At 57.6% G+C, this 26,683-nt stretch overlaps 15 protein-coding genes across 15 annotated transcripts; 7 read left to right on the plus strand and 8 right to left on the minus strand.

Moving 5' to 3' along the window:
* Window positions 1–31: 31 nt before the first annotated feature.
* Window positions 32–2,112, plus strand: BDY17DRAFT_249977 (WD40-repeat-containing domain protein; the record flags this gene model as incomplete). The annotated part of the gene is made up of 3 exons (XM_033731028.1): window positions 32–717; window positions 773–1,899; window positions 1,961–2,112. 3 exons carry the CDS (start codon window positions 32–34, stop codon window positions 2,110–2,112), a joined length of 1,965 nt encoding a protein of 654 aa, XP_033590107.1.
* A 492-nt stretch (window positions 2,113–2,604) lies between these two features.
* On the minus strand, window positions 2,605–3,612 carry BDY17DRAFT_310519 (nucleophile aminohydrolase; the record flags this gene model as incomplete). The annotated part of the gene is made up of 3 exons (XM_033735444.1): window positions 2,605–3,001; window positions 3,070–3,517; window positions 3,582–3,612. 3 exons carry the CDS (start codon window positions 3,610–3,612, stop codon window positions 2,605–2,607), a joined length of 876 nt encoding a protein of 291 aa, XP_033590108.1.
* A 332-nt stretch (window positions 3,613–3,944) lies between these two features.
* BDY17DRAFT_324262 (uncharacterized protein) lies at window positions 3,945–4,457 on the plus strand (the record flags this gene model as incomplete). The annotated part of the gene is made up of 1 exon (XM_033737159.1): window positions 3,945–4,457. One exon carries the CDS (start codon window positions 3,945–3,947, stop codon window positions 4,455–4,457), a length of 513 nt encoding a protein of 170 aa, XP_033590109.1.
* Window positions 4,458–4,639: 182 nt separating this feature from the next.
* BDY17DRAFT_237262 (electron transfer protein) lies at window positions 4,640–5,126 on the minus strand (the record flags this gene model as incomplete). The annotated part of the gene is made up of 2 exons (XM_033730319.1): window positions 4,640–4,699; window positions 4,764–5,126. Coding segments are annotated over 2 exons (423 nt in total), but the record flags the coding sequence as incomplete, so codon positions are not given.
* Window positions 5,127–5,553: 427 nt separating this feature from the next.
* BDY17DRAFT_297571 (uncharacterized protein) lies at window positions 5,554–7,341 on the plus strand. The gene has a single exon (XM_033733619.1). It carries the CDS (start codon window positions 5,646–5,648, stop codon window positions 7,152–7,154), a length of 1,509 nt encoding a protein of 502 aa, XP_033590111.1. The 5' UTR covers window positions 5,554–5,645; the 3' UTR covers window positions 7,155–7,341.
* A 485-nt stretch (window positions 7,342–7,826) lies between these two features.
* BDY17DRAFT_297577 (extracelular serine carboxypeptidase) lies at window positions 7,827–10,047 on the plus strand. The gene is made up of 9 exons (XM_033733620.1): window positions 7,827–8,106; window positions 8,182–8,235; window positions 8,304–8,375; window positions 8,430–8,652; window positions 8,722–8,900; window positions 8,962–9,418; window positions 9,499–9,609; window positions 9,666–9,880; window positions 9,955–10,047. The coding sequence occupies exons 1-9, from the start codon at window positions 7,974–7,976 to the stop codon at window positions 9,972–9,974; spliced, it is 1,464 nt and encodes a 487-aa protein (XP_033590112.1). The 5' UTR covers window positions 7,827–7,973; the 3' UTR covers window positions 9,975–10,047.
* A 123-nt stretch (window positions 10,048–10,170) lies between these two features.
* Window positions 10,171–11,559, minus strand: BDY17DRAFT_310523 (uncharacterized protein; the record flags this gene model as incomplete). Its single annotated transcript, XM_033735445.1, has 3 exons — window positions 10,171–10,751; window positions 10,814–10,946; window positions 11,008–11,559. The coding sequence occupies 3 exons, from the start codon at window positions 11,557–11,559 to the stop codon at window positions 10,171–10,173; spliced, it is 1,266 nt and encodes a 421-aa protein (XP_033590113.1).
* A 444-nt stretch (window positions 11,560–12,003) lies between these two features.
* On the plus strand, window positions 12,004–13,155 carry BDY17DRAFT_240166 (Asparaginase/glutaminase; the record flags this gene model as incomplete). The annotated part of the gene is made up of 1 exon (XM_033730355.1): window positions 12,004–13,155. A coding segment is annotated over one exon (1,152 nt), but the record flags the coding sequence as incomplete, so codon positions are not given.
* A 179-nt stretch (window positions 13,156–13,334) lies between these two features.
* BDY17DRAFT_316870 (major facilitator superfamily domain-containing protein) lies at window positions 13,335–14,890 on the minus strand (the record flags this gene model as incomplete). Its single annotated transcript, XM_033736042.1, has 5 exons — window positions 13,335–13,380; window positions 13,401–13,731; window positions 13,771–14,121; window positions 14,179–14,661; window positions 14,731–14,890. 5 exons carry the CDS (start codon window positions 14,888–14,890, stop codon window positions 13,335–13,337), a joined length of 1,371 nt encoding a protein of 456 aa, XP_033590115.1.
* Window positions 14,891–15,492: 602 nt separating this feature from the next.
* BDY17DRAFT_250102 (putative sugar transporter) lies at window positions 15,493–17,221 on the plus strand (the record flags this gene model as incomplete). Its single annotated transcript, XM_033731032.1, has 3 exons — window positions 15,493–15,613; window positions 15,685–16,417; window positions 16,477–17,221. 3 exons carry the CDS (start codon window positions 15,493–15,495, stop codon window positions 17,219–17,221), a joined length of 1,599 nt encoding a protein of 532 aa, XP_033590116.1.
* Window positions 17,222–17,244: 23 nt separating this feature from the next.
* On the minus strand, window positions 17,245–18,216 carry BDY17DRAFT_324270 (Alpha/Beta hydrolase protein; the record flags this gene model as incomplete). The annotated part of the gene is made up of 2 exons (XM_033737160.1): window positions 17,245–17,943; window positions 18,001–18,216. The coding sequence occupies 2 exons, from the start codon at window positions 18,214–18,216 to the stop codon at window positions 17,245–17,247; spliced, it is 915 nt and encodes a 304-aa protein (XP_033590117.1).
* A 32-nt stretch (window positions 18,217–18,248) lies between these two features.
* Window positions 18,249–20,711, minus strand: BDY17DRAFT_149912 (uncharacterized protein). The gene is made up of 2 exons (XM_033729613.1): window positions 20,660–20,711; window positions 18,249–20,598 (listed from the first exon to the last, which is right to left on the minus strand). Exon 2 carries the CDS (start codon window positions 20,423–20,425, stop codon window positions 18,545–18,547), a length of 1,881 nt encoding a protein of 626 aa, XP_033590118.1. The 5' UTR covers window positions 20,426–20,598; window positions 20,660–20,711; the 3' UTR covers window positions 18,249–18,544.
* Window positions 20,712–20,937: 226 nt separating this feature from the next.
* Window positions 20,938–22,905, minus strand: BDY17DRAFT_250472 (uncharacterized protein; the record flags this gene model as incomplete). The annotated part of the gene is made up of 1 exon (XM_033731064.1): window positions 20,938–22,905. The coding sequence occupies one exon, from the start codon at window positions 22,903–22,905 to the stop codon at window positions 20,938–20,940; it is 1,968 nt and encodes a 655-aa protein (XP_033590119.1).
* A 501-nt stretch (window positions 22,906–23,406) lies between these two features.
* BDY17DRAFT_232062 (uncharacterized protein) lies at window positions 23,407–23,580 on the minus strand (the record flags this gene model as incomplete). Its single annotated transcript, XM_033730230.1, has 1 exon — window positions 23,407–23,580. A coding segment is annotated over one exon (174 nt), but the record flags the coding sequence as incomplete, so codon positions are not given.
* Window positions 23,581–24,399: 819 nt separating this feature from the next.
* On the plus strand, window positions 24,400–26,504 carry BDY17DRAFT_266111 (putative P450 monooxygenase). The gene is made up of 2 exons (XM_033731900.1): window positions 24,400–26,020; window positions 26,077–26,504. The coding sequence occupies exons 1-2, from the start codon at window positions 24,685–24,687 to the stop codon at window positions 26,361–26,363; spliced, it is 1,623 nt and encodes a 540-aa protein (XP_033590121.1). The 5' UTR covers window positions 24,400–24,684; the 3' UTR covers window positions 26,364–26,504.
* The last annotated feature ends 179 nt before the right edge of the window (window positions 26,505–26,683 follow it).

Here is a 26,683-nt window from a genome sequence, read left to right on the forward strand (position 1 = left end):
GAATCCCCGCCGCGACCCACCCGACCCGAGTATGCGGCTTGAGAACAACCACGAACCCAGAACGCGACACCCTACCAACGGATCATCCTCTCGCCACGCCTCTCCCTCCTCTTCCCCGCACGCAAATGGCGCCGGGGGCCACCAGAACGGCACGACGGAGCGGGATACTAATGGCTATCACTCCAACGGACTCCACTCCTCATCATCACCCACACATCGGAATCTCGAGCCCTTTCATGGCCATGATAGAGAAGAGGTGACGCGCTTGCTGCTTCAAAGCTTGAGCGATTTGGGATACCACGAAGCGGCCAAACGCTTGAGCGATGAGAGTGGATTTGCGCTGGAGATGGCGAGCGTCGCTGCTTTTCGCTCCGCCATCTTGTCCGGTGATTGGGAGGAGGCTGAGCTGTTGCTCTTCGGCCCAGCGTTGAAGGAAGTCGATGAGGGGGGGGTCATGCTTGGAAATGGCCATCACACCACCCACAGTCCGTCTTGGAGGAAGCGGGTGTTGTCATCAGCAAGCAGTCAAAATGGCTTCCCAAGGCATGGCTTACCACTTGCTGAGACCGCGGATACCACGGCTATGAAGTTCTTGATCAGGCAACAGAAGTATTTGGAGCTGCTGGAGGGGAGGGAATTGAATGCTGCGCTGGCCGTCTTGCGAAACGAGCTCACTCCGTTGAACAGAGATGTGGGAAGATTACATGCGCTTTCAAGGTATGTGGACTTTCTCCTCGTCTGCTTGAGATTCTTCGTGCTAACAAAATGGTAGTCTAATGATGTGTCCCACAATCGCGTCCCTCCTCACACAAGCCAATTGGGATGGCTCGGTCGGCGGCAGCCGTACACGTTTGCTCTCCGACCTCTCCAGATCCATCTCTCCATCTATCATGATTCCCGAACACCGACTCGCCACCCTCCTCACAGCTGTCCAGAGCAATCAAGTCGTCTCGTGTCGATATCACAACACGACCATCCAACCTTCATTATACACCGACCACGAGTGTTCGGCGGACGACTTTCCGCTTCAAGAACTCATTACCCTGAAAGCGCACTCGGACGAAGTGTGGTATCTTGAGTTCAGCCATGACGGCACTATGCTTGCTACTGCGGGTAAAGACGGCCTGGTCTGTGTATACGACACCGCAAGATGGAAGACGATGCACGAGTTCCGCGAGCACGAGAAGAACCCTTCTGGCTCCGGCCATCGGGGGGTGTGCTGTGTCGCCTTCAGCCCTGACGACCGCTACCTCATTTCGTGTTCGCAAAACAACGAATTCGCCGTGTTGGATGTCCGCGAGGGGCGGTGTGTCTCGCGGGCCGACCATTTCGACTACCCCGTTACCTGCGCCGCATGGCTACCGGATTCTTTGACGTTTGTCATTGGTACTCAAGGCTCGCGCCGACCGCTGGGCATCTACTACCTGCGCTCCTCCTCATCATCATCCTCCTCCACATCCAACGGCATCTCGGCAACAAGCAGCGCAATAGTGAAGAACAACGAACTCCACTCCTTCCGCGACCCGGCCTGGGATCCCAACGAAAAGAACAACAGTTTCCGCATCTCCGACGTCGCCGTGTCGGCCGACGGAACGCGCATGGCGGCAGCCACGACGGACAACAAGATCCTCATGTACGACCTGCCGAAACGGGAGAAGATTGCAGAGTGGCAGATGGAGGACCGGCTGACGAGCGTGAATTTCGATTCCTCGGGCGCGCACATGATTGTCAATATGCACAAGGGGAAGGTGCTGTTGCTAAGCGCGGAGGTGGATGCGAGAGGCAATGTCGCGGAGGTGGAGGTCAAGTGTCGGTATGAGGGCGTGGTGCAGGATGAGTTTGTCATTCGGTCTTGTTTTGGTGGTGCGGGGGAGGATCTCGTCGTTAGTGGCAGTGAAGGTGAGTTTCTACCCCTTTCACATCTGGAGACACTCGATTCTGATGCTTCTCTCTCCGCCAGACGCCAACGTCTTCATCTGGCGCCGACAGACGGGCATTCCCGTTGCATCCTTCGAAGCTCACCCCCACGGCACCGTCAACGCCGTCGCCTGGCATCCCACCAACGACGCCATGTTCGCCACCGCCGGCGACGACCGCAAAGTCAAGATGTGAGTTGGTTGCTTTCCTGCCTTCGTCTGCCTCACGCCTTGCTGATTCTGACGTGCTCCCAGCTGGACGTCTGCTTCTGCTATCCGCGCCATGTCGGCTGCTTCGAGGACGAGTTTGGGGCTGCATTACGCTGGGCGGTAACGCCTGTTGGATGGGCTCGGTTGAGCGAGCCTGCGATAGCATCATCATCATCATCATCACACATGAGGGGCGGATGGATAGATAGATGTGTGGGCGGCTTTTTCTTGGAATCATTGGGAGGGGGGAATTAGCTTATGATATACCACTCGTTATAGGTCGTGATATGACGATACTGGCTTTTGCCGCATCATCTGAGATCAGTCGTCTTACAATCACTTTATTGCAAGGTATGCTGGACTGTGTAGAAGAAAATGCGTATGCCATGTAGAGTCTAACGCCATGCTATGCGATGCCTGCCACGCGTTCACTTGCGGGAGGTTACGGGCAAACCAAACCACCCATCCTCTGCACCATCTACTCCTCAGCCGGCCCCTCGCCCGCCGGCCTACTCGTCAAAACCTGCTCAGGCCCCTGCGCACTCGCCGCCGCCGCCGTCCCAGCACCACCCGCACCCGTAGCCGCACCAGCAGCAGCACCACCCCCCCTCGCGCCCCTCCTCTGCGTCGCCTCCGCATCCTTCTCCGCATTAATCTTCTCCACAATCTTCTCGATCGCGTCGGCGCCCAGCATTTCGATTTCCTTGCCCGGCGCCATGATGGCGATTTCGATGTTCTTCGCGCCCGTCTGGACGACTTCGAGGAGGGATTTGATGGTCAGGTCGATGGTTTGGTCGCGGGTGAGGGAGGGGGTGTGGTTGCGCTCGAGGAATTCGCGCACGGTTTTGGAGGAGCGGCCGATGGCGTTTGCTTTCCTGTTTGGGTACCACATCGTTAGTTGGGAGATGTTACGGGCAGGGTCACGGGGGAGAGCGGTTCTTACCACGCCGAGTAGATCCCAGAGGGCTCCGTCTGGTACAACCTCGCCTCCTGACTCCCGGGATCAAACCCGACGATCAACGTGCTGATGCCAAACGGCCGCACCCCTCCACTCTGCGTGTACCGCTGCTGCACCCCCGCAATATACTTGGTAATGTACTCGACCGTCACCGCATCCTCGACAGTAAGACGATGGCTCTGCGCCTCGAGGCGCGCGCGGTCGACGAGGATGCGAGCGTCGGCGTTGAGGCCCGCGAACGCGAGGCACACGTGGGAATCGACGAGGCTGATTTTCGACGGCGTGATGCGGGTGTCTTGCAGTTTCATTGCGGACCGCTTTTCGCAGCCGAGCACGACGATTGACTGCCCTTTCACGGCGACGGCGCAGGTGCCGCGTTTCACTGCTTCGAGGGCGTATTCGACTTGGAAGACGTGGCCGTCGGGGGAGAAGACTGTGGGGTTTGTGGGTTAGTGGAGAGGTGCTGGGTGACGATGGGTGAGATGGGGTATGCGGACCTGATAATGCTCGATCATAGCCGGACGCCATGGTGAGGAGATGGGATGTGAGGGAGTGCCGACTGAGGGCGAATGGAAGAGCGTTGTCTGTTTGACTGCAGGCGTGCTCGAGATTGAAGGGGTGGTAAGGTGGATGGGGAGGTTGAGATGGAATCAAGCAGGACACTGTTCATGCAGATGCACTTCTGAGGAAGGCTCGAAGCTAGGCGTCTGTTTGACGCGAAGCTCCAACGGGGCGTCTCCCGCTGGTCAAAAGTCTTGACCCCGCCGCGAGTTTTGCCCCGCCTGAAGCAATCGCATATGAGCGGAACATTGACGATGAGATTGATGAAGCGATGAATACAGACGATTGATCGATCAAGGATGTCTCAAACAGCACTGGTATTCGACTCCCCCATCCCATCCTCAGCATGGACCGCACATCCCATTCTCGAATTCCTCGCCAACTACCAACAAGTCTACAACTCCGACTTCATAGCCATCAGATCGGAGCGGTTCTATAGCAAACACTGTCTCATGCATCTACCCGACGCCTCTCAAATAACCGGCAACGAAGATATGTGGGACTTCTTCAATCTTGTTTACGGAGGCTATGGCAAAGTCACTCGAAACTTACTATCGTTGATTCTCGTTCCGGATGGTAATATAGAGCGAACGGGAAAGGTGTATATCCAGGTTCACACCAGGTTGTTTTACGATGCATCTGATGATCCCAAGTCGATTCTGGTGCCGCAGAGTTTCGTATATACTGTTGGCAAGGCTGATAAGGGTGTGGGGACGGATGACCTGCAGTTCGTGGAGCTGCGCTGTTATTATGACATGTCTTTGGTGAAGAAGGCTGCATCTTTGCGCGATGCCCGGCATGGACAGAGTTGATTCGGGTTTGTCAACAGCCGGAGAGAAGCAGATGGACTTTGACTATCGGAGGTGCGATTGCTTTTTGTACAGAGTCTATGGGTATCGCCAACCGTCTCGCTATGCATCGGTATATTTGTACAATGGTGTTGGTGGTCGCTCAGTAACGCCAACTCAGCTCGCTGGCGGTCGGAATGACGGCGTCACTTTTTATCCGCAAAATCCGAGGCTTGCATATTTCTTGTCATGGAAGGGAGTTTGACCTATATTGACCCGTTAGCATGATTACGCTCTTTGCGCCAGCTCGCAAAAGCATAGCCAACTTACCACCACTCCGTCCAGCTCCTTACTCATCTTCACCTGACATCCCAAACGACTCGTCTCCGTCAACCCAAACGCCAGATCCAACATGTCGTTCTCGTCGTCACTCGGCTCCTCCATCTTGTCATACAGCTCTTCATCCGTCACAATCACATGGCACGTGCTACAGGCGCAGCTCCCCCCACACGCCCCTTCCATCTCGAGATCGTTCGCCTGCGCAATGTCGAGAAGATTGTCACCGTCGGCGACTTCGAAGGTGTGTGACTGGCCTTCTTTGTCGATGAAGGTGACGTGTCGCTCCTCTCCGGGTCGGGGAGGGGTGAGGTCTCCGTGGTTGTTGACTGCCGTTGAGGAAAAGGGAGAGGATGGGAATTGGAAGGGCGATGATCGTCGTTGACTTAGATGTCCGGCGGTTTGCTGTGATGACTGTAGGATTGTTCGACAGGGGGCTATCTGGTCATGTCGAGTCGCTCGAAGGAGGTGGAATCGTCGGTAATGTACTCGCTGATGCGCCGCGCGCCCATTTGGAGTCAGACATGTGAGAGGTTGGGTGAGGAAGAGCTGGGACGCTTTGGAGGCGCATGGCCGTTGTATTAACATCTTTGCACGAAACCGCTCTGTCCCCTTCCAGGACCTCCTCGTGTGGTATCGTTCGGGGTAGAAGGTGGCGGGGAATATGTGGACTTGGATAGCTAAAAGAAAAGTTTCCCTGATGGCCGTCGCAGGAGCGCGCCAAGCCGGAGGTGAGGTGGAGATAAACCTGCCTCTCCGACCATCACATGCATCATCATCGACCAGCTCCAACACCTCATCTCTCCTCTTCTCTCCCCGAATCGACTTCGATGCGGCCATCACTCCGATTGGAGACAACCTGGTAGACGAACGACGATGGACAAAGACCGCTTCCCCCTCACCGCCTCCCGCGAACCCAATCCTCTCCGTCCCTACTACATCCCGCCCTCCATCGGCCCTACATCTGCCACATCACCCCCGCAGGCGGCGCACACTCCTAGACCCGCGCCAACATCCTCCCTGTCGAGCTCGGCGAGAGACTATCTCCCCGACATCGACATCGACCTGCGGTCAACCACCGGCGAAGCATGGACACACACGCGCGCCTTGCTCGACACGTTGGTGTGGAGATACACGTCCATCCTTCTCGCGCAGCCGTTCGATGTTGCCAAAACCGTCCTTCAGCTCTCTCTTCCACCCTCCGCTGCATCGCTCTCCACCCCGGTCAAATCGCGCAAGTCAGCGGGTCGAACATCAGCGGGTCGACACAGCCATGGGGCATCACGAGCGAGTCATCTGGGATCCGAGTCGGACTCCGAGGGGAGCAGTGAGCGAAGCGATGATGACATGCCCGACTATTTCACCTCTGCCGCCCCGCGCAGCCGCTCGCCTCGAAGGAGAAAGCGAGCGCCACACCATTCCGACAACTCTCCCTCCCGAACCCCTACGCCGAAAGATCGTCGAGAACAGGACAGCTACGCCGATTACAAGTTACGCCTCACGAAACCCGACAGCATCACCCACGCCATCTCCACCATCTACACCACCTCCGGCGCCGTAGGGCTATGGCGAGCCACGAACTGCACCTTTGTCTACTCCGTCCTCCTGCGCACGGCCGACAGCTTCATTAGGGGTTTGTTGCTGGCGCTCGTTGGCCTGCCTGATATCGCGGGTCCAGATCCGGGGGGTCTAGGACCGAGCCTGAGTGTCACGGGAGCAGGCTTTTCCGGGCTGGATGTGAGCGAGAGCCCGAATCCCATTGGATCTTTGATTGTCGCCGGCATGGCGAGCTGCATCACCGGCCTGCTTCTCGCTCCCTTGGACCTCGTGCGAACGAGACTCATCGCCTCTCCCATCTCTCACGCCCCGCGCGGTCTAGTGCAGAATCTGCGCCAGCTTCCCTCCCTCGTGGTGCCGTCAGTGCTCTGGCTCCCCACCGCCCTCTACTACTCCGTTCCCCAAATCTTCTCCGCCGCATCCCCGCTCATCCTCCGTCGCCAACTACGCATCACACCCGAGCTTACCCCGTCCCTATGGTCCGTCGCCGCCTTCACCACCAGTCTGACCGACCTCTTCATCCGTCTACCCCTCGAAACACTCGTTCGCAGAGCCCAGCTCTCCGTCCTGCGTCGCCATGATCCCGATCTCCCGACTGTCTTTGAGCCGGCAGAGTACAAGGGAGTGGGCGGGACCATCTACTCCATCCTGTACGCCGAGGGAGAGACGACTACCAAGGACTCGAAGGGCATGCTGCGCACCAGACGTGGGCAGGGCATGGCGGGATTGGTCCGAGGGTGGAGAGTCGGGTTCTGGGGCTTGGTGGGGGTATGGGGTGGAGGTGCGCTTGGGCCGGGGGAGAGCCATAAACAGCGAGGCGAGTTTTGAAGGGTTGGACAAGGTAAGGTACCTTGCCGACTACGCCTGTGATGAAGTGGGAGGACTTGATGCTTTGGCAGCCAGCGACGCGGGATGATCCTTACTCCACTCTGCATTGTGTTTTCATCTATCTGCTCCCGAGATACCTATTTGCGCATACGATGGTCCTTTGCTTGACCGCCCTTCTCTCCTGCTTTTCCCTCGATGACGTGCACCCCGTATCGCATTCCTGCATGTGAGCTTTACGGCCAGAGCCTTACAACCCCGCCGTACAACGCCGAGTGGGTCTCCATGGCCGGAAGGCTAACGACTTTAGCAACCTGTCCCTCCTGCGGGCGCACCTGTTTGACGTTAGCAAGACCAAACCCTAGTCCGCCGATGTAACGTACAGTATTGAGCAGAGAATGCGTCACATGCGATCTTGCCGTTTTAAGCGGGTGGACAGCGAGTATATGTAGGATGCGGTGAGTCTGTCTTTCCTCCCTCTTGCCCTTTGCTGTGCAGTCCAGCGTTTTCCCTCCTCGATATCGGCCAACAGCGTCGCGAAGATGAAGTCGCTGTTCCTATTGCTGCTCGCTTTCTTGAGCGTCGCCGGTCAGGCGCATCGACTCTGGCAACCCGAACTGAGCGGCGAAGAGCTCGAGCTCGCGAAACGGCAAACGTCTGATACGGCCGTCTATCCGCCGCACTACTTCGAGCAACTTGTAAGGCTTCGACCAATTTCCTTCTCTGCATCATAAGACTGCCTCTGTGGATGGTATCGACCCTGATTGACCGTCATTGGTCTCGTAGATCAACCACTTCCCCGGCGACAAACGGTATGGCCCGATGTCGAACCGGACAACATTCAGCCAGCGCTACTACTTCGATGCCTCGTATTACAAACCCGGCGGTCCCATCCTGCTGTATCTTGGGGGGGAGACTTCGGGACCAAGTCGTTTTCCGCTCATGCAGACGGGTAGTAAGTCGACACATGCCGTAGAAGAACGCGAGAGGATGCGTTCGGGCCTGGCGTTTGCTGACGTTGACTTCGCAGTCATCAAGATCTTGATGGAGGCTACGAATGGTCTTGGAATCATACTGGAGAACAGTAGGCTACTTTGCTTCTGACCGGGATTGGCTCATGCGATGAAGCAGTTGCTGATACTACGTAACCAGGATACTACGGAGAGAGCTTCCCATTTAACCTCAGCACAACCGACAACTTGAGATTCCTGACTACTGAGCAAAGTGTGTCCCCAACTGGTCTAAGTCGGGTCCCAAATATCGCTGAATGATCCACAGCAATCGCGGACAATGCCTACTTTGCCCAGCACGCAACCTTCCCCGGAGTGACGAGCAATATCTCCCTCAACGCTCCACACTCCCCATGGATCCTCTACGGCGGCAGCTTGGCTGGCTCACAGGCCGCTTTCTCCCTCAAGACGTATGGAGGCGATGGCGGGATCATCTGGGGTGGGATCGCTACTAGTGGAGTTACGAAAGCTGTTGTCGGCTATTCGCAATGGTATGTTCACCCCCCTGTATGCTGAATCCTCGCCCGTTGCGATCCTGACGCCTCTCACTCGGTCGATAGGTATGCGCCGATCCAGGAGCTCGCTCCACAAGATTGCGTGGGCAGTATCAACGGCATCGTCGAGAACATCGATCGCGTTTTCGACACCGGTAATCGGACGCTGATCAACAAGATGAAAGGGCTATTCGATATGGAGAGCTTGTACGATGTCGATTTTGCCCGGGCGATTGCATTTCCAAGTACGTGCCTTTCCAAACGCTACCTCATCAATACATAGACGCTCTACTAATCGCCCCTCAGTCGGCGGGCCTTTTGTTTATCCCGGTTGCACATATCAAGAGCTCAACTGGGACGCCAGCGTCGACTGCCCCTACTTCTGGGAATTCTGCCGCAACGTCACCGACCTCACCGCCTCGGCAAACATCACATCTGTAGACTACGCTCTCAGCGAAGCCACAAACGGCGAGCCCTGGATCAACCTGGGCAACTACGCCAACTACATCAAGACAGCCATCAACCCCTACTGCCGGCACCTGCCCCTCAACCACACCCCGCACGGCCACGACTTCTGCTTCGGCACGCAGAACGAAACGTACTGGGCAGATGTGCGGCCTTGGCCGTTGAAGTCCTTCCTCTACACCTCCTGCACGGAAATCGGGTTCTACCAGGCCGCACCTGAGTCGGGACCGAGCTTGATTTCGAAGGTTTTGAATGTCAATTACACCCAGCAGTGGTGCAGATGGGCGTTTCCTCCAGGGTGCGTTGAACCGTCACAATGCCACTGCAACGCCATTGCAAAACCACATACTGATCAAGTGACGCTTCTCTCACAAACAGAAAATACAACTCCATCCCAGACAGCCCCGACGTCGACCGCATCAACAAGTACGGCGGGTACAATGTCGTGCAAAAGAGACTGGCGCACATAGATGGCGCTGCGGACGTCTGGTACGTCAGATCTCCAGGCTCCCACCACACCCACCTAACATGTTCTAAACCACCAGGCGCGACGCCTGCTACCACTCCACCGACGCGCCCGAACGCCTGACGCAAAACGCCATCTCGGCTTACGAGAATCCGCAACTCCTCATCGCCGGCGCCGGCCACTGCTGGAATAGTTTTGGGCTCGGGGGGTTAGCGAATGTGAGCATTACGCCGCAGTTCATCCAGGGGGCGCAGTATTGGATCATTCGGATTGTGCAGAAGTGGGTGGCTGAGTGTAAGTTTGCTTCTTTCTTGGTTGTGGGAGTTTTGTGAAGTGTTGGCTGACTGAAGGATCTTCTTTTAATGTAGTTCACGCGCAGGGATCGTAGGTTGTGAGATTGGAGGATGGTAATGTTTGAAGAGGATAGACATACTGCTAATACCAGATCGAATCTAATCAAGTCACTCGTTGAGTTATCGCCTACTCCGGAATTGAATAATGGTGCTATGTGCGCTGTATCACTACTGGCTTCTTCGTCATTGTCGGTGGTCATGCACTTACAATCTTCGTATCGACAGAAGACATCACTTCAGCACCCTCTCCGCAAACCCCTTCAATTTATCCGCCACCCCATGATGCTCCCTCTGCTGAGGCGTACCATGTTGCCCTTGAGCAGGACTATGCATATACTGCTGCTGCTGTGGCGGCGGAGCCGGAGCCTTCCTCGCAAGACTCGCCGCACTCTTCCCGCCAACAGTAACAGTTAAAAGCGACGGGTCCCCAGCATTGACCTTGCCGCTCTGATCCTCGCCTCCATCGAGCTGCACATCATCATACGCAAACGCATACCCCTTGCCATCTAAATTGTGCACATGGACCAAACGAGCATAGTGATTCGTCGGATCTCGGCGGTAGAAGGTGCGGGGATCGGATGGCTGGTCTTCGGCATCGAGGAGCGTGGAGCGGACGAAGGCTGCGGCTAGACGGGGGATGATGGCGTTGCGGGTTGCGGAGCTGCCTGTTGTGAAGGGCCCGCTGTTGCAGCCTAGGACGTCGGCTGTGTTGGGTTTGTCGAAGGGTTCGCCGCCGATGATGAGCTTGTCGTGTTGGACGTGGCCTTCCACGACGCCTGGGCCGGCTTGAGTGTTGATTCTCATCCTTGCGCCTGAGCTGAGGGGTCAGATTGAAGTTGTGTGACGAACGTGTAGAGAGTGCTGCCAGACGTACCCGATCGATACTTGTGCCATACTTCTTCGATGTGCGGCTCGAAGTAGCCGTCAAAGTTGGCACCGACTGCATTGCCATGTGTTGCATTGAGGATGCGCAGATTCCTCTGTTCGTGCCTGACGATCAGCTTATCCTACAACATCAACGTATTAATTTCGAGAAAGAAAGTTTAGTCCAGGTCGAGTGTTGCTCACCCAAGGCCTACGATCCTGCCTCGACTGAGCCTCAAGATCCTGCGCGAGTCTATCCAGCCCATTCGGCGCCATGCCAGCCACATGCTGCACAGCGCCCGAAGCCTGCAGTAGAGTGATGGCGACAGGTAATCGCGGCACCAAATCAACGTAAGAAATATTAGCATACAGCTGGTCGTTGTTGAGGGTGAATTCGGCAAAGGCGAAATTGACGGCAGCGTTAGGATCGCTGGGATTGAGAACACTAGGCTCCACGAGCGCCGGGCCGGGATTGAGCAAGAAGGTCAACTTGCCCTCGGCGATCCAGATGCGACCTCCGGCAATTTGAGGAATGGTGATGCGAGTCGTGTTGCCAGGATGTCCGAGCGGTATGGCGCAGTCTTCAGCCAACGGAGAGCCTATTGAGGGAGGACTCTCGGGGTAGTAGAGAGTTCTTCCATCGGCTCGTAATAGGCAGCGTCTCCCACCGTTCTGAATGGCGATGCCAGTTACGTATGCGTGGAGGTTGTTGTGGTCGCTGTCATTTTTGAGAGCGATGGTCAAGGAGTTGGGCATGTTGAGGGCATGAACAGTTGGTCGCAGAACTTAAGAAGCCTCTTCCAAATGAAACAGAGACTACTCTCGGCTATTTTGAAGGATTGAATATGCAAGGTTATTGAAGAGTGCGACGAGGTTGCAAGTGGAGTTGGAATAGAGTTGACATTGGATCCCCACACGAATGCCTCGTGGGCCGCCGCGACGCATCCAGACTTCTCGGAATGTTGAAGAATTCGGGTTCTTCCAATTCCTTCACCATCCGATCCTCTTATATCTCAGATTTCTAGCTTCCTATATTTCCTACGAACCTCATATCCCTATTCGGTATCTGCGGAGTACAGCAGTGGGGAGTAATTTGTCTCTGCGCCCACCGCAGCCTCCGATATTCCTCACGCATATACCTTCCGGAGCTCCAACATGGCGACCAACGGGCGAGACGATAGCTCAAGTAACGGGAGACGACGCGTCCTAGTCTTAATCTCAGGCGGCACAATCTGCATGCAAGACTCCATCGACGGCCTGATTCCGACGAGAAACTTCGCCCAGAACCTCATGATCCCCAACCTCGACTTCCACCAAGGCAGCAAAGTCGGCGCCACGCCAGTCATAAACGAGGACGGCAAGCCTACCAATGCGGTCACCTTACAATCCCCAAACAGGGCGCGTCTCAACCATGAGGACTATGACTGCAGCATCTTGGAATTCCAGGAGCTCATTGACAGCTCCTCCATGGATGGCTCTCACTGGACGAAGATTGCAACGACTCTACAGGCGAACTGGCATGCCTTTGATGCCTTTGTCGTCTTGCACGGCACCGACACTCTGGCGTACACCGCTTCTATCTTGTCATTTGTGCTCGGAGACGTGGACAAGACCGTCATCGTTACCGGCTCACAGCTCAGCATGTATGCTCCTCACAACGACGCACACGACAACCTCCTCGACTCTTTGACGTTTGCGGCGAATTTCGATGTTCCCGAGGTCAGCGTCGTCTTCCATCACCACCTGTACCGCGCCACGCGGGTGACCAAGGTCAGCTCCTTCTCTCTCGCCGCCTTCACCACGCCAAACGCGAGACCGCTTGCGATTGTCCGCAAGCATGCTGGTGGTATCTGGACTTCAACTCTGTATTCCAAGACGATCCAGCCAGTTGGAAAGACACCAGACCATGATGCGGCGTCCAAATCCGGTCCGGTGTCGGCAACCATCGGGCCTTTGGACACCAACCGCGTCGCCGTGCTCAAAGTCTATCCCGGCATCAGCACGAATTTGATCAGCCACATTGCTGAGATGCCAGACTTACGTGGCCTGGTGCTCGAAACCTTTGGCGCCGGGAATGTCCCTCTCACCAAACACGGCTTAGACCTCCTCGAGATCCTCTCAAAGGCAATCGAGAGAGGCATCGTGGTCGTGAGTGTCACGCAATGTCTCACGGGCAGCGTGACGTCCGCATACGAGTCTGCTCGGCGGATGGAGCGGAGAGGCATCGTTACCGGCCTCGACATGACGACAGAAGCGGCATATACCAAGCTCGTATATCTGCTGTCCCTCCAGAACTTGACTCACGATGAGGTCGCCAATATGATGCGACAAGATCTCTGTCGCGAGCTGACGGCGGACTTTAGAGAGGGCCAGCGCAATCGCGATAGCATTGTCAGCGAGCCCAGGGATCATTCCGAGCTCTCCTCTTCCGTATAGGCTACGGAGTCTGAAGGACAGATTGAACTTCTCCATGGCTTCACACTCGCCGATTGGCGAGCAGTCGCCGAGTACTGAGCCACTTCAAGCTGTGTTCAGTCTCCGGCAGTGACGGGCGACCGCCATCCCTCTCCCTCAACGCTTTCCTTTCAATATCGTACAGCTTCCACGAGCGGAGGGCAAAGGTAGAGGCGGCACCAGCGAGGAACATGCAGCCAACGAAGATCTTGGCGGTCAAGTAGCCGTATGAAGCGGCAAGCCCCAATGCTATTGGTTCCGCAAAGACCGTGGGAATAACGAGCGGCAAGACAAGCATGCCGAATGTGGCCGGGAGTCTTTGCAGACCAACGACTTCGGCTGTGACAGGTGCTACCGTGCCCCAGAAGATTCCAGTGACGCTGCCAATCGCGAGGGCAAAGAGTAAGAGGACAGCATAGCTGTGGGCTGGCACCCACAGGCTCAGCACGAAGATGCCACACAGCGCAGTCGCGGCTGTCTCGATCAGCACACTTCTGACGGAGTAATGAGGACGAGGCGACATACCTGTGGCCGTATCGATTCGCCCAAAGCGATCACTGAGGAGTCCGATGATGGGTCGTCCAACGCCTAGGCCAACGTTCAGCACCGCCCCGACAACCGCTCCCTGATTGGCAGATAGTCCGATGGAGATGGCGTAGTCTGGAAGCGAATATAGCAATACAATGTACCCCAGCTCGGTGAAAATCCCCCACAGGATGACCAGCACGACCGAAATGTGCCCGAATTCGCGGACATTGAAGCCTTGCTTCTTCGGCTTGACCATCTTGTTGCGATCTTTGAGCAAGAGCGCACACGTGACGTTCACTACAGCCGTCGAGATGGCCAAGATCCGATACGTCCATCCTGTGCCGCAAGTCAGCGAAATGCGGAGGCGGAGTGATAAGGCGGGAAGAAACTTACTCCACCCCAAGCCCTGGATAGCGGCACCGGCCACGAGGTTGTACACCAGCCCACCGAATCCCGCGCCGGAAGAAGCAATACCCATGCTCAGGCTGCGCTTCTTGTCAAACCACTGCGGCAGCACAGTGGACGCAGGGATGTACAAGAAGCCTAACCCGTAGCCAAAGCACACGCCCTGACTCAAGAACAATTGCCAAATCCTGGTGGTGAAGGAGGAGGCCAGCAGGCTTACGGAGACGAGCATGGCGCCTATGAGTAGGGAGATGCGGGTGCCGAGTTTCTCGTTGCAGAGGCCAATGAGGGGGGAGATGAAGAGGGATTGCGAGATTGACAGGCCGCCGATGAGCGCGTACTCCAGACGAGAGGCGCCGGAGAAGGTGGAGTGGGAGAGGAAGTAGGCGAGGAAGACCCCATAGGCGCTGTTGACGCCCCAGGTGGAGGCATTGACAAGTAGGACGCATGCGGTGCAGACCCAGCCGTAGCCTGAGCGTTGGTTGTCGAAGTCAGCGATGGGATGTTTGACGATTGTCCATTGTTCGTTCAGTCACTCACCACCGTCCGGGGGAATGTCTTCTTGCTCAGCGACGTTTGCATGAGGACCGCTCACTTCAAAGCTCTCGATGACTCGCTCCGTTTCCGGTGCCGGGGTTGTGTTCGTCTTCGAGTCCACGGGTGCTAGCAACGCCGTTGCGGGAAGCGCCATCTCCGCCATCCTTGCTCGGATCTCAACGTCGGTCACACGGAAAGGACGCCATCAACTGTGTCTCGGAAAAGAGATTTGGCGTGGTTGGGTATGTGGCCTGGAAAATCGAGTCCATCATTGCACGAATGTACCATGTACCTACCTCTCGCCATGACGTGGTGGAAGCATGTTCATCCAGGGTCAAGCTTTTTCCAAGCATTTACGGCGTCCATGCCACGCCCGGCCAAGATGCAGCCACAGTGACAGCACCCGAGTCAGCTTGCACCGTTACATCTACACGGTGACGTGGACCTGTCCGCCCCGATGAACGGAGAGACGGTAGCCCAGATCAGATGGGTTTAGCCAGGAGCAATAGCAGCGCTTGATCCTTGCTATAGCCGGGGCCATTGGGGGTAATCTTTCATCCGCTTCCCTCGCCCAACAGCACACGAGACCAGACGGTGAATCTCCCGTCCCCATGGAGTCCCCACGTGGAGATGCCGCGATAACCGCACAGGGAATATATGAAAAGAACTCCCTTCTTCAACAATGGGAGATCGACAGCTCAGCTCGACCTAGAAGTTGACTCGACGAGACTGACCAGGTCAGATATCCATCATCGAACCGATATCATGTCGTCTCCCAGCAAAGCGTCGTTCGGCGACTACTTCCAATACCTTTTCCCCATCCTCACCACCGGCTTTGCCTATGGCTGGGAAAATGGATCGTTGGGCGGCATTCTGGCCATGCCTCGTAAGCCAATCTCATCGCAGCCTCGTAGGGCTGCAAAGAATTCCTATAACCGTCGCTGAGAAGCCATTCAGAATTCCTCGATTACTTCAATAACCCATCCGCCTTTCGTCAAGGTGTACTCACGGCTGGTCTTCAAGCCGGCGAGTTCGGCGGCTCCTTGACTCTGGGATACTTGCTGGCCGATCGACTAGGCCGTCGCTTTACCATCCTCACCGCCATCACTATTTACATTATCGGCCAGATCATCCTTGTTGCCTCCGTCTCGCAGGCGCAATTCATCGCAGCGCGTGTCATCAACGGTTTCGGCGCAGGTGCTCTCTTCCAAACCATGTCTCTCTACACTGCCGAGATCTCCCCACCACAAGTGCGCGGTCGGACGACCGCCGTGCTCAACACCGGTATTGGACTGGGCCTTATGATCGCCTACTGGGTGCAGTATGGAACTTCAAGACTTTCTGGCGGTGCAGCGTGGCGCTTGCCCTTGGGCCTGCAACTTGTGCCCGCCGCGATCATCGGCATTCACATGTTCTTCCGACCGGAATCGCCCCGTTGGTTGGTGCGGCACAATCGCGATGACGAGGCGTTGAGGGTGCTGGCCCAATTGCACGCTCATGGCGATGAGTCGAATACCCTCGTCCAGGCCGAGTACTTGGAGATCCGTGTTGCCGTGGACTATGAGGCAGAGCTGCAGCAGAAGACGCCGTCGTATTTCCAGTTGATCTGTGGGAAGAAGTATCGACGACGCACAGCGCTTGGCGTAGGTGCTCAATTCCTGCAGCAAATTTCTGGGCCGAATATTGTACTGTGCGTATCCCTCGGAACGACAATCCCCCCTTCCAGAACCCAGTACTGATATGCTACAGATACTACGCCTCCAAAGTCTTCGCCCAAACCGGCACAGTCGGCACGCAAGCCACGCTGCTAGCAAACGGCATCGGCGGCGCCATCCTCTTCGTCTCCAGCCTGCAACTCAACATCATGATGGACAAGTACGGCCGGCGCAAACCCCTCATCTTCGGCCCCTTTGCAATGGGCGTCTGCTTGATCGTCGTCGGATCTATGCTCGTTGGCTTCGGCTCCCCTTACTTCGACCCTACCACGCAATCCGTCAACTTCTCTTTCAAGAACAAGTCGGCCGGCCATGCGGCTATTGCATTCATGTTCTTGTACGAGGCCTTCTTTGGCGGCGCGTACTCCTCTGTTCCTTGGACGTATCCTAACGAGGTGTTCTCAATCGAGTCCAGAGCGCGCGGAACGGCACTATCAACAGCGACAAACTGGTTCTGCAACTTCTGGCTCGGCCTGTACATCCCCACCGCCCTCAACGAGGCCTCGTGGCGCCTCTACTTCATCTTCGGCGGCATCTGCATCGGCATCTCGATCGTGTCGTACCTCTTCTACCCGGAGACGGCGCGCCGCTCGCTGGAAGAGCTGGAGCTGCTGTTCGTCCCGTCGCGCAGCGCCTTCGTCTTCCTCGACAAAGACGCCACGACGAAGCGCAGCCTGCTCGCGCACGACATTACGGAGGATCCGCAGGAGGCGGCGCACGAGCTCAAGAAGGCGCTGGGCGCCGAGGCCGTGCATGTAGACGCGGTGTACGAGGCGTAGCTAGTCCCGTCATGCCCTTAACTCTATCTAGCCTTATGAAGCTCATGGCCTTGAAGCCACTCGTCAACAAACGCATTAAACTCCCCCGGCACCTCCAAATTAATCATATGCCCCGTCGCAAACTCCCTCCCCACCACCGCCCGCCCGGGCCCCCTCGCAGCCACAACAGCCTTCATCGACTCCGTCGTGAACGTCTCATCAAACGTGCCCCAGGAAACCAACATCGGCCCCTCAAACTCCCCCAGCCGCCCCATCGCCGCCTCCCCCTCAAACACCATCTCAAACGCCAACCCACCCCGTTTCTCGCTCTCCCTAGCCGCAATATCCAAATTCCACCGCAGCATCTGCGCCGCGACATTGGGCGCCAATCGTCCAGGAGGCTGCAACGGCCCATCGCCCCAGATGTGCACTTGCAGCTCCGCGGCGCGCTGCACGTCGCCTTTGGCAAGGCAGGCCTCGGCTTCTGCGAATAGCGCGTCTTCCGCCGGATCGTTGGCGCCTGTGAAGCCGCGCGGGCCGCCGGCGCAGATGCCTACTGCTACGACGTGCGCGCCGTACGCGAGCGTGTACTCGAGGGCTACGTTGGCGCCCATGCTGAGGCCTATGACGATGAGGCTTGCGTCGGGGCCGAGGACGGTTTGCCTCACTCTATCAATTTGCGGGCAAGGTTTGTAGGATTTTGGGCCGGGGGCGCTAAGGTATTCCTTGCTGGGGCTGCTTTGCTGTTTCATGGCGGGTTAGCGAGAGTGGACGGCAGAGTGTCATGTGCGATTACATACACCAAATCCAAACAAGTCGAATCGAAGGCAATTCCAGCCTTTGGCGTTGAGGAAGTCGACTTGCGCATCCCACAGCGTGTGATCTGCCACGGCGGCGTGGACGAGCAGGATGGTGGGCCGAGTTGCGCCGGCGTCTTTGTCGGCGGCATAGTTGTGTTTCCAGTAGATGGAGCCTTCGGGGACAGGCAGGAAGCCGTCGGAGCTGTTGTCTGCCATTGTTCGTGAGCTGTATTTACATATGGTTGATTTGGGTCGTGGATGAGGTTGAGGACGAGTCAGATTTGCACTTTTCTTTTCGATACTATTAAATACATAGGTATGTTTTAAAGAACAGCGACTGCACCGAATCGAATGGATGTTGGTATTAACCGTCTGACTCATCCGAGTCAACAAGTACTGGGACAGAACTCGCTTGCTGATGGAAAAAAGGAAATCGACCGGATCGCAAAGCCTTGGCGCCGCTCGTCTATTACCAGTTGAGTCGTTGCATTCGTGATTCATGAGAGGCCTCCGGGTAGTGCTGAGAATGCACATCGCCCCAGCACTACTCCTCGTCCTCGCCCTCCACGTGCTTCACAGGATGCAGCAGCATAGCCGGCAGACACAGCGTGTTCCGCTCGCCCATGGGCCAGCGCTCGCCGTCGTCCTGTGTGCCCTTGATGGATTCGTAGCCCAGCCATCGGCGGTACAGCTCTCGCGGGTAGCGGGCGTTGTAGAACCACGTAAAGGGGCCGAAGTACCCCTCGCGGTCGCGGTTGTACACCGAGTCGCGCTGGGAGCTCCACCGCGCCGGCTTGTTGTCGTTCGCGTTGAACACGTCGTCCACCGCGTGGACGTCGTAGTTGGCGTCGCCCCAGATGGGATGCGGCGCGTACACCGCCTTCAGCCCGTGGTGTAGCGCCACCGTCGCCGGCCACATTTCGGCCTGCATTGTGCGGCCGGCCACGTTCTCCAGATGCATGGCGTGCAACTGTCTTCGCGAGAAGCGGGCCACGGTGTTGATGAAGGTGCGCCGGGGGATCTTGGCGAACTCGGCGTGGTGGAAGTAGCGCGCGATCGTGTCGGCTTGGCTGAAGTGTGGGCGTATGCCGGGCAGGAAATTCCAGATCTTGTCGCGGTACGTCCATGCCGTGTGGACTGGATCCCACATGGGCAAAAGTGTGATGAGGTCAGCTTCTTCGCCTACGCCCCAGGTGAAGTTGTCTTCTTCCAGTGAGCGAGGAGGTGCCGGACCGATAGGGCTTTGGAGGGAGGCATTGTAGGGAAGAGGCCCCCATACTGGCTCCAACTTGCCGTCTCGCGCGGCCGTTTCAATGGTGGTGTGGGTGTCGTTGAGCCACTCCTGGAAGTTTCCGTGTGCGCCGGGGACGTAGAAGCGAGCATTGCGCTCCCACAGGTACTTCCTCGGCGCCGCTTTGGCATACCTCGCGGCCTGTTCGAACAAGTGGTAGGGGTTGCCGATGAAGCGAGCGTCCATCTCCCAGTTCCAGATGTAGTCGAACTCCGGATGCGTCTTGGAGAACCACTGCAGGACCATGAACTGGTGCCAGTAGTTCTGCCAGTCGCCAACCTCGGGATACCAGTTCCGCAGCAGCGGGAGCTCGCTCCAGAGGAGGCTGATGTTGTGGAATTCTCGCGGGACGTGCTCGTCGAGAAGGCGCTGGTATTCCTCTGGCTGCTTCCAGAACTTGGAGTGCTCCTTGACATTCACCAGGAGAAAGACTTCGTACTCGCCGCCGGAAAGCAAGCTGAGCTCGGTGATGAGTGCGCGGATGGTGTGCAAGTCGTTTGGACGGTATTTATAGCCCGTCCACGTGCGGAGGAGCAATGCAGTGCGGTGGTGGTATTTCGCAGACGTCTTCGACGGCGTCCTCTGCAGCGGCGACTGCATCGAGTCGGCAGGAATGGCGGTGGATTGGGCGGGCATTCTCGCAGTCTTCGACGCTCTGGCTTCCGGGTGGAAACGCTCTCGATTCTGGTCTATGCAGCGCTCTTGCAGCTCCGCCCACGGCACCGAATCCCAGTCCACAGCAGGCTTATCCGTCTCTTCCGGCTCGAAGCCATACGGCGCGAGGCGGTCGTAGCTATCAAAGCAAACGCCGTCCTGGACCCCGAAGACTTCCGAGTCGCCGAGTAAGGGTTGCGGGTAAGAGTCGGGCGAGACGATGCGGGCGCGCACCCAGTCGTGGGCGCTCTGGTTCAGCAGCTTGCCACGCGGGCCTTCGCAGGACACATGTTCGCCTCGCCATCGCCGGAGCCACGACGCGGAGTTGTATCGGGGGTAGGGGGAGTAGGGGACTGTTTGGAAAGCGACGAGGTGATCGGGTTGTTTGCGCAGGAACCAGAAGAGGAAGAGAGCGTTGACTATGCACAGGCCGACGGCGGCGGCGGCACGCCAGAGGCGTGTCTCACCCCACAGACGCATCTCGAGGGAAGATGCTGCGCGGAAGGGGGCATGTGGGGAGGGAGAGGGAGAGGGAGAGGGGAGAGCAAAGGTGTGGTTGTTTGCTGGAGCAGCAGCCTGGTGTACACAGTCGAGGTAGCTGCAGGGTGGGTTGGCTATTTAAAGTGGTGACGTTGCCACCCGCCACTTTTGGACTTTTGCTCGGGGCATTTGCCATTAGCCGCGTGTCGCAATTTGGATCGCCCGTTTGCTTACAAGTGCTTGGTAAAAAGCTCGCGCAACGGTCGGGGATGGTGCGAACCCCCTTGACCATCACGTCTTTTTTACCTACGGCGAATGGGCCTGGCACAGGCGGGGCTAGATTCAGGGTGAGGAGATGGGGGATGGGGATACAACGCCCCCTGTCACACCACGGTCTGCATTGAATGCGGCCGTCGTCACGGCAGGAAACTCTGATTTCGCGCCGCCCCAATCGCACGCGGCCTCCCTCTAAACCGCACACCCACCCACATCTCCACCGCATTGAAACCACGCTACGTCCTCGCCGCCTTGCGCAAACCCTCCATGATGTTAATCAAATTCCCCACCAACGGCGGCAGGCGCGACTCGTTGTGGTTGCGCCGCATCACCAGCACCAGCGACTGCACGCTCTCATCGGGATTGCTCACCAGCGCCACCGTCTCCGCAGTCTGCGCCTTCCCCTGCTGCGAGCGAATGCCGGCATTGCTCTGCCCGTTGATGATCCACCGCCGTACCCCGTGATCGTCGCTGCCGTCCAGCCACGCCGTGACACCGCTCTCGAAGCTCGGCGCCGGGTCGGTGATGCGCGTGATGATCCCGTACGACCAGAAGGCCAGGCTGGCTTGGTAGACGGCGATGGCGGCAAAGTCGCAGATCAGCCCTTGCCGCAGATTGCGCGCCGCTCGCACCACCTGTCCCGCGTGCCACAGCGCTTGTCGCGCCGTGCTGGTCTTCGTCCACTGCACCAACGATGGGTACACCCGCCGCGCTTCCTCTTCGCCTTCCACGCCCGCAAACAGCTGCACGTCGTCCAGCGACATGTGCAGATGCATGAGCAGCAGCTCGAGGATGAGCGTAACTTTGGCGTCTTCCACCGAACTCACCCGGAAACACTGCAGAAGCTTTGTAAGTTCGGCGTGTCGGGAGCTCATGAGTAGGTTCCCGTTCGACCACTGATTGTTGATGTCCTTCATCGACGAGTCCAGCTGCCGGTATTCCCAGATCATCCGCCACGCCGCCCCAAGCACCGCCATGCTCGCCTGTCGCTGATCCACGCAGAGGTCTTGGGTGGCGAGAATGTCCAAGTCCTGGATGCAGTCGATGAGTGAAGGTTGTCGGTCGTAGCGTGGCTCGCTTTGCTGCTTGTAGTACGTCTCCTTCCACTGTTCCGCCGTGGAGGACAGCCAGAGCTGCTCCGACTCCGGCAGAGGTAGGTAGAGCTCCGCGTACGAGATCAGAGGGCTGCTCAACAGAGATACTGAAGCCTCGAGATCATGGCGGAATAGGTGTAGCGCGAAGCGTTTGCGCGACTCCTGCTTCAGCCACTTTCGCCACTTGCTCTGCAAGACTTCGCCATGGTCGCTCGGGTGCGGGACGATGGCCGAGTACGTCCCGCGTCTGAAGATCCCGCCCCTGCGAGCCATTGTGACGAGCACTGCCTGGAAGCCCTCGGCAAGCTCCATCTTGCGGCTGTCGCCGCTCCACAGGCCGATTTTGAGTTGCAGAAGCGACGCTTGCATGACCTCAATATCGCGAAGTAGGGAATTGTCGTCCTCGACTTGCACCTGCACTGCTGTCCGGATGGCCTCTTGGATGGCGTATCCAACTTTCCGGATGGCATTGTCAGGGGTGAGTACGGCACCGGCCGCGATGATGGCTGCTAGCACCTCGGGACGAGTCTGCCCGGCGAGCAGCGTTGGCGCATGTATCCAGTGCTTCGCGTGGCTCCCCGGCGACGTCAGCGAGAATTGGAACAAGCTGTCTAGTAGACTGGTCGATGGAAAGCGTTCGACGGCTCGCGGGATGCTGTTGGGCTTGCAAGTGCTAAGAATCATCGCAAGGATCCGGTCCCTCGCAGTCTGCCCTATAGGCTCGCTCGTCACCCGCTGAAGAGGCATGTCGAGCTTGGTAGGGGTTGGTAGAGACAGGTTCTCTTGTTCCGCAGAGCCAGAGTCCTTTGACAATGGCCGGAAGCGCCATACAGAGGCTTTTGGGAGGGCCGCGGTGTCGAGAGGAGGCATCGGAGCGGCTGTAAAGGTGGGCATGATGTCGGATCCGGTAGTGGGGAAGCCGATGCTGGGGGTGCGGAGGTCGAAAGGATTCGCATTGTTGTAAGCGTCGAGGAAGCTCAGGTCCATGTCGTTCAGCTCCATGTTGGCGTCGACACCAAAGTCGAACAGCTCGCGGGGTGTCCACGGGCCAGCCTGGTAGTCGATGACTTGCACTCCGGAGCCGTTTTGTTGAGCGACAGGCGGCAACATCTTGTCTCGCAGATAATCGAACATGTTGCCGTTGTGCGAGGGCAGCGGCGCGGACATTACATTGTTGCCCATCGCCATCGAGGGGGGCGGAGGGACTTGAGGGGAGATTTGCTGGTTCATGTCCATAGACGGCAGCTGCTGCACCTGGTGCTCCCCGAAGGACTGTCGGTGCACTGGCGGGGCAGACATGGCTTGCACCTGCTGCATGGTCTGCATCGGCTGGACTGGCGGCATGGTGTGCATGGTCTGCATGTTTTGCATGGTCGGCGTGTGCTGCTGTATGCTCTGCGGGTACGACGATTGGCGCTCCAGGACGTGTCCATTCTCCGGCGGCGAGGAGGCAATATTGCTGGCGGGAAAGGGGGAGGTGAAGTTGCAGACGATGCCCTTTTTCGAGCAGCGCTTACACGGCTTCTCCTCCTCGCATTTCAGGTGCAGGCTGGCGCACGCCTCGCAAGCCTGCGACACGCGACTGTGCTGGACAATGGTCGGCTTGCTGTTCGGCTCGTCCTTTGCATGCCCGAGGGTATGTCGCTTGAGCAGGTCGGCGCGCGCAAACGCTTTGGAGCAAATCTGACATTGATACGGCTTTTCCTGGGTGTGCATTCGCACGTGGCGGGTGAGGTGGTCGATGCGGCTGTACGCTTTCGAGCATTTCCCGCAACTGTACAGGCGTGCCTGCTCGCCCGTGGCGTTGCGATCAGCGCCATTCTCGAGCGCGCCATCCTCGTCCTCCGAGCGCAGGCGTTTGGGCGTGCGTTCGCCATCGTGGTCGAATTCCGCGGGCGACCTGCTCTGGCTGCCTGTCGCTCCCTCCGGCGGCGGATAGGCCATGGCGATGCGATATATCGGGCCTCGTATTGGATGTCGCGCGGCTGCAAGGTCGGGAGCAGAGTGGTGGTGGAGCCGATCAAGACATCCGATCTCGACTTACTTTTGCGTTGGCGTCGCGTGGGGGAGACGGGACGGACGGTGCGTGCCAAAAGCCATGGGACTGCCCGTCGCCCCCGCCGGAGCAGAAACCGGGGAAGGCGGGGTCTCCGCCAGCTGCCCCGGCCTGAGCTCGTGACTTTCGCTTGCCGGCAAGTTTATGCTGCAGCTGCAGGCAGCGCAGGAAAGCCTTCCCGGCAGATAACTAGAGGTATACGCAGAGACCTCGACGATTGCTCGATCTGGGTGACATCAGTTTTCATCAGTCCGATGGCCATGGTGTCTGATTGGACTGATCTCGGCTACATGCAGATGATCACACTGCAGCCTGCCTCCTTCTTGGTACCTGGAGTATCGAATGCCTTGCCTTGGCTTCCAGCACTACTTATTCCCGACGAGAGGCGAGCAAGGACTCATGCCCGACCGCGCAACGTGCCGAGGCTGGATTGTATACAGCCTTCACCATACTTCCTTACAGCTGGTGGCCACTATTCCCGAATGATGATTCGCCCACCGCTTCATCACATGCAGAAACGACGCAGCTGCGCAAGCACGGCCCGTGAGCTCATCGGCTAAATACCTTGGGGTGCGGAAAGCGCACCGGGGCTTTTCCTACGGCGCACCTCTCATAGGGCAATGCCTCGTGGGGCCCCCCGCCCGTACAGCCGAGTTGCTTCACGCGGGCTGCTTGGAGCTTTGCGGGGCAACAAGCTTCGATCGTGATGAAAGCCACCGGCCGAGGCCACATATATAACGATCGAGCACCCCATTCCCCACGCTCTGGCGAGCTTCAGGTTTTGATCTCTGCACAACCACCAAACACACCACACACCACTCACCCGCGGCATCATGGTTTTGCCTCTGGTGCCCTGTGTGGGAGCGGCCGTTGCTGGCCACGCCAGCTGGCTCTTCTACTTTCATCGTTTCGAATGCCACATGCACGGCTGGACCTACCTCATCACCTACCTCGCCAGCTGGGTCGCTGTGTTCCTCTCCTTTGCTCGCGTCAATGGCCTCTCGCTCGTCGACTCATTCAAGAGTACCACCGCCGTCGGCACCGCCTTCCTCGTCGGCCTCTACGGCAGCTTGCTGGTCTGGCGCATCTTCCTCAACCCCCTGAACCAATTCCCCGGCTCCTTTGGAGCTCGCGTTGGCAACCTCTACTTCGCCCCACAGCTCGGCAAGTCCGACTTCTACAAGCAAATGCTGGCGCAGCACAAGAAGCATGGGCGGATCGTGCGCATCGGGAGCAACGATTTGTCCATCACTGACCCCAGCATCATGGAGGCTGCGTACGGCCCGAAGGCAAAGACCACCAAGGGCTGGTGGTATGACAATGATGCCCCGCTCAGCTCGATGCACACCACTCGGGACAAGGCTCTGCATGACAAGCGCCGCAAGGTCTGGGCTCCTGCCTTCTCCGAGAAGGCCATTCGAGACTACGAGACCCGTATTAGCGGGCTGTCAACACTGCTTGTGGAGAAGCTCGGGTCCTTCAAGAGCGAGCCGGTGGATGTAAGAGTGTGGTTCAACCTCTTCTCCTTTGACGCCATGGCTCTGTTGGCGTTCGGAAAGAACTACGGTATGCTCGAGAAGGGAGAGAAGCATTGGGCTCTTGAGCTCTTGGACGAGGGCATGCAGCCGCTGGCCTACTTCTTTCCCAGCTGGTTCTTCAGGCTCTTGACCAAGATCCCTGGCGCGGCAGAGGGCTACCAGAAGTTCGTCAAGTTCTGCGTTGACGAGCTCAGCTGGCGCGTGAAGAACGCGAGCGAGTCGGAGAGCAAGGGTGGCAGTGACATGATGGCTTGGATTCTCCGCGCATATCAAGGCATCGACCGTCCCGATCGCGACCCCATGCTCCAGGCCGACGCGCGCCTGATCATCGTTGCCGGCAGTGACACCACCGCTGCTGCCTTCACCTATCTGTTCTACTATCTCGCCAAGGATCCTTCGCAAGTCAAGAAGCTTCGCGAAGAGCTGAAGCCCCTCCTTTCCGGAGACTGGAGCGACAAGGACATCAACCAGGCGCAACATCTGAACGGCTGCATCTGGGAGGCCCTGAGACTCCATCCGCCCGTGCCGTCTGGTGTGCAACGTGTGACGCCTCCAGAGGGCATGGAAGTCGACGGAAGACATGTGCCGGGCAACACCGCCTTCTGGATGCCAGGCTACGTCATGGCAAGAGGTAAGACTCGAAGTCGTCGTAGCTCGTATGCATCCCACAAGCTAACACCGCTACAGACGAAGAAATCTACCCTCAAGCCGAGTCCTTTGTGCCAGAGCGATGGTACTCCAAGCCCGACATGGTCAAGTACAAGGATGCCTGGGCGCCCTTCTCCATGGGCCCCTTTGGCTGCATCGGCAAGAGTCTGGCTTTGATGGAACTGCGCACCGTCGTCGCGCGCATCGTCACCCGATACGATTTCAGTCTGGCCAAGGGCGAAGATGGCAAGCGCTTGATGAATGATACTCGCGACCACTTCACCGTCGACCCCGGTGGGCTTGACCTCGTCTTCAAGGAGATCTAGAGGGTGTTGCGGAGGAGCTTGTGAAGGATAGGGGTAAGGCTGGGCTTTGGAAATGACGATTGAGGACGGTGTTGGATACCAGTCTGCACGTTCGTTCGTAGCTGTCTGTAGTCGTATCAAGGCATCCGCTATGAAGATCCCCTTCTCGATCTCGCATATCTCGCTGGGCCATGAGCTGAATGCGGTAGAATGTGGAGAGTTCGGGCAGCAGCAACAATTTGAGTTGACTAGCGTGAAGCTTAATGTAACGAAGATGAGTTTTTGGAACATGCATCCATCTCTACCAAACGAACCACGACATTCATCCTCACGAGTGCCCG

Source organism: Neohortaea acidophila (assembly GCF_010093505.1).
Source record: "Neohortaea acidophila strain CBS 113389 unplaced genomic scaffold BDY17scaffold_5, whole genome shotgun sequence".
Lineage (NCBI taxonomy): Eukaryota > Fungi > Ascomycota > Dothideomycetes > Mycosphaerellales > Teratosphaeriaceae > Neohortaea > Neohortaea acidophila.